The sequence below is a fragment of the Ochlerotatus camptorhynchus genome, unplaced genomic scaffold (genome assembly GCF_037179485.1).
Source record: "Ochlerotatus camptorhynchus isolate MF236.1 unplaced genomic scaffold, CSIRO-AGI_Acam_v1.1 ptg000893l, whole genome shotgun sequence".
Taxonomy (NCBI): domain Eukaryota; kingdom Metazoa; phylum Arthropoda; class Insecta; order Diptera; family Culicidae; genus Ochlerotatus; species Ochlerotatus camptorhynchus.
Genome location: NW_027041346.1, coordinates 5,714 through 10,621, shown reverse-complemented (window position 1 = coordinate 10,621; position 4,908 = coordinate 5,714). Strand labels below are relative to the sequence as shown.

Below are 4,908 nucleotides of genomic sequence, written 5' to 3'. Positions count from 1 at the left end.
AACACCATCCTATCGAACCTGGTATTACTTGCCAGCTAGTATTCATAAAGTATTGATACATGGATCAGCCGTGATTGAACATTTCCTTGTTCTAATCGGTCAGCTTTCTGAGGAAGCACAGGAGGCAAGGAACAAGGATTGGAAGAGGTACATGTATTTAAACAAAATAACGAATAAATTAATAAAACTTTTATTTAACAGATACCAAGAGTTCAATACCCGCAAGCAATCAAGATCGCTTACAAATCGTGATCTATTGAACTGGCTCCTAGTATTATCAGATCCATTGATTACTAGCATTCGTGGATGGCCTAAAAAGCACGAGCTGCTAGCAAAAGAAGCTGAAGGAAACGATAATGATTATATTAATGGTTATGATTATGATAATAATGATGATAATTGAATACAATACAAAATATTGACAACAAAAATGCAAAACCAATCGAACAAAAAGAATTTAATCAAGAAAAATATGTAGATATATTGAAGTTGATTATCTTTTTTATACTGGTTATACCATAAAACAGAGTAAAGATATAGATACTTGTTTTGATCACAACTCCCCAGCAGACAGTCGTGGACGGACAAATTTACCACCATTTGAAAGCTCTTTAATGTAGTTTTAGATGCATTTGATTTCATCTGCACCTTCCTGCACCTAAGAAAGATACGCAAGTCCAAAATATGAGGAAAATAGAAGAAAATTTATCAATAACTCATCATATTAAAATGATGCAGGTATAGTATGTTCTAGAACGATGTGTATTTTAGTATACCAATCAACTTTGTTGAACATAATGAGGACCTAAAATTAAAGAAAATATGTGTTTCGATGAAAAACGTGTTTTTGGGGGTCCGTCCTCAAACAACGCTCTCTATCTCGATTTGAGTGAAATTTAGGACTTTTATGTCTTCAGCAAAGTTGTTTGTAATCATTTTTGCTACAACTTTGCTCAAGACGTCAACCATTTATCTCGACATTGTGGAAAAATAAATTTTTCATTTCACTTTTAGGGGGATTAATCACAAAATCCATGCCTTTAAAATATGAAGCATGTCATCAAATATTATAAATTAACAATATGGTTCACTTCCAGAATTCCCATATATTTCTGAAAAGACGCATAAGTAATACCAACAATCAATACGAAACTAACGATTTTAAATTGGCTCACTACTTGACTAGCCTATTGGTCCCAAGCAAACGATTAACGTATCCCATTCTAGTCGAAATTCTAGTACTACGCACTGTTTGTTTTGATTTGCTATGAAAGTTTGACAGATAAAATGAGGGGTTATTGGTTTTTCCAGGTTTTTCCTATGTTTCGAGGGGTGAATCGATTAGCTTGGGACCGAAGAGAGTACCAGAGCTGAGCCAAAAAGTAGAGAACGTTATTTCGGGAGCTTCTAGTCTTATACCACAAACGAAGTGACAGACGGAGCGGCTCGAAATTTGGTTTGACGCACTTACATTTGAAATTTTCGAGTGTACCTCACGGCAACACTATCTACTCATATGTACTAGCTTAAAGTAGTTGATGCTATTGGGGCACCGCCTGTTATCTCTTTTTCTCTAACGAAAATTGAAAGGGAGAGCCTGTTGTCAAACTGCATGTCACTATGTTGTGTTCATTGTTATCTGCACTTCTTTTGTATAATGAAAGACCTTAGGCCAAAATGATTAGGAGTAAACACATCGGGTTAACATTTGCTTACAAATAAACGATGTTGAGCTGTCAATGACTCGCGCTTTTTGGCGGCAATTGTTGCTAAAGATTTCATCAGTCGGTGCTCCTAACCAAAGCCATGGTCATTCGCGACCGAGAAGATATCGTTGTTGGACGCCAAACAGGACCCGCCCGTAAAAAATCCAATAAAAATACAATGATTTTGAATGGAGATTTTTGTTGATTATCATAAAATCAAAACGAAAATCATGGTATATGAGAAATGTACAGTAAAAAAGGGGGGTTGTTAAGCATCTTAACAATAAAAAAACTGATTTTTCTCGAACAAATTTGATCTCATCAAATTAATTTTCATTGAGAATTGTATCTTTTAAAACGAAATTTATTTTTTCACCCGTCCAATAATTTAACAATAAATTTATAATGTGCCCGAAATTCAACCGTAAAAATCATTGTAATTTCGTTATTTTATTATAATTATTTTTTTTCGGGTTGCCATACTCGGTATGCATTTGCTCCTCCGTAGAGGAACTGAAAGCTCTCGACGAGGGCGATCTGAAGAAGGAAAATTTACTCCAAAATCATGCCGAAATCCATCGAATCGATCGACGTGCTGAAGGTGAGATGGTGAGAATGAAGGAGGATCGGATGAAACCAATTTTGTTCAATTTATTATTTATTTCGGATAAAGATGCTGTATGTCACGCGTTTGAGCATGATTGCGGTACGATGGTGCGATGCTCTATTCTGGACCGGGCTACTAGACGTGGCAAAACTAGTCATTATACCTGCATACGCTTTGTGGGATGCAGAATGAGTGCCTGTCGCATTACGTGGAAACGTTCCAGTCGTGGTGCGATAAGCACGTAGCGCTGGTGGATAAGGTGAAACACTCCGAGACCGAAGCCTGTGGGATTTGCTACGATGATATGGGACCGTACAGGAAGCTGGAATCGATTCGTGCCCCGTGCTGTCAGAATGGCTGGTTCCATCGGAGCTACGTGGCACAGTTTGCCCAATCGGCGAGGTACTTTTTCAATTGCCCTTTGTGCAACAAGGACGACTTTAGTCTGCAGATCCATCAGCGTGGCATTTATATTCCGGAAAATTAAGCGAAGCGGCGGAGGTGGGTGAATCGGTATTTGAATACTGAATATTTTATTTTAATTGTTCGAGGGATGCCTCGTGGGAGCTGGAACCGAATGTATTCAATGATCAGTTGGAACGTCCTTCGGAGTGTGACACTGAAGAGTGTCGCTGTCGGTATGGGCGAGATTACGACGATTGCAAGCGTTGGGATCTGATCCTTTGTGCAACGTGCGGTTCGACTTGTCGCCAAGATCAGTGCATGGAGGTTCCCTCGAAGAACTATGTTTTCACCTTTTGTCGTCCGATTGTCCGAAAGACGCCGGAAGCGGTTTTGAAGCTAGCCGAGGCTTCCCGAAGAGTGGAAGCAGCAAGATGGGGGAAGCAGCAAGATGGGGGAAAACGCAAATCTCAGAAAAGACGAACCGCAATAGGCAGTGACGACAGCGATTCCGATCTGGTTTCTACACGAAAGAAACCAACGTCGAAATGACGGCTGTCCACGTCTTCATCTAGTTCTTCCTCGTTCGTTTCTTCGAAGCGAAGAAATCAGTCTGGAGGAACTGGTCAAGAAGATTCCACTGCCACGAAGAACTTCCGTCGAAAAATTACTTCGAGTCAAACCGGTCGTAAGGCTCGAGAAGCTCAGCTCGGAAAAGATCAAATCGTTGACTTCTTCGGAGAATGAAGACGAAGCATCCTCCGCCGGATCGTCGACCGTGTTCGATTTCAACTATCGTGTGAAGTTAAACAAAAAGCAGGGCCGAAAATCGATGGTAGAATTGCAGCCGATCAAACAGGTCATCCGCTCCGACACGAACACGCTAACGGATGCCTCGGTGGAGATCGTGCGTCCCAAGACGCCTGCCCAGAAATCTTTTGGAAAGCAGTTCAAACTGAAGCTTTTTGGGTCGAAAACCGTCCCACGAAAACGTTCCACCAGCGAGTCTGATCCGGAGTACGTTACAGCGAAGAAAAGTAGATTTAATTTTAATGACGAACTTGCAGAATTTTCCAGCACTAGTGCACTAAGCAGGTCTTTCCCACGGCGCAATAGATTACTGCCAACGGTGCCACCTCAAGCGGAAATGCGATTCGAGACCGGGTTGACGTTGATGCTCAAAAGCGAGAAAATGTTCCGGATTTCTCTACCCATGCGAATGTCAGCTGGTATCACACTGCTTACAGGTACTGAGGGAGAACCTTCCAAAACTTCTAGTGTTTGGACTGGTGGTATGGCACAAAGAATGCACAATGCACCACGAACCGACGGAGAATCGTATGTGCTGTGATCAATGTGATTGGTGAGGCAGAAGGAAACAAGCCAGCACTTGCATTATCACGACGTTCTTATGCATAATCTAGTGTGACGAAACGTTGGATCATGCGTAAGAACACCGTGAGAACGACAGAGTCGACTACATTCCTTCTGCCGCACCTATAGTAACGCACACGGCTCCCGCGCTGACTGTTCCTTACTTTCTCACTCTAATCAAAATTTCCTTCGATGAGTGAGAAAACAGCACCCCGTCAACACGAGCAAGGACACGAGTTGCCAGATCATTGCACACAAAACCAACTTGAATTAATTCAAAACAAAAATACTAGCGACCCTGGCGGTGAGGGGCGGAAGGTGGACTAAAATTCTATTACAGAGAACCACATTATTTTAATTCATTTCTTCGGAGAAAGTCGTCTGTAACTTCGTTTGTGCTTATACCTCGTTTACATTACAGCGTATATCACGTAATATAGGCAGTCTTGCAATGAGCACTCATACATAAGATTTCCAGTGAAAACTAGATGTATGAGTGCTCATTGCAAGCCACCGTATATCACGTGATATACGCTGTAATGTGAACGGGGTATTAGAGTTACCTCTATGGTAATACCCTCTCCCGGTGAGAAAGGTGACTAAAAACATTCGTGGCCTTATTATTTAAGCGTGTAATCAATTCATACGTTTAGTCAAATAAAAGGTGTGGCAAACAGTATTAGCTTTCTCATGCATGTTACACGCCTACCCTGACGTCATGACATTGTACTACGTTCAGACTATAGTTGATATTAATAACGTAATAGCGTTATCAAAAGTGCCTAAATAACGTTATATCTGCTATAGTTTGAATGTACA

At 41.0% G+C, this 4,908-nt stretch overlaps 1 protein-coding gene and 1 pseudogene across 1 annotated transcript; both read left to right on the top strand.

The window, feature by feature from the left end:
- The first annotated feature begins 2,191 nt into the window (after positions 1 to 2,191).
- Positions 2,192 to 4,437, top strand: LOC135715413 (transcriptional regulator ATRX homolog; annotated as a pseudogene).
- On the top strand, positions 2,495 to 2,800 carry LOC135715411 (PHD finger protein 7-like). The gene has a single exon (XM_065238693.1). The coding sequence runs from the start codon at positions 2,495 to 2,497 to the stop codon at positions 2,798 to 2,800; it is 306 nt and encodes a 101-aa protein (XP_065094765.1).
- Positions 4,438 to 4,908: the final 471 nt, after the last annotated feature.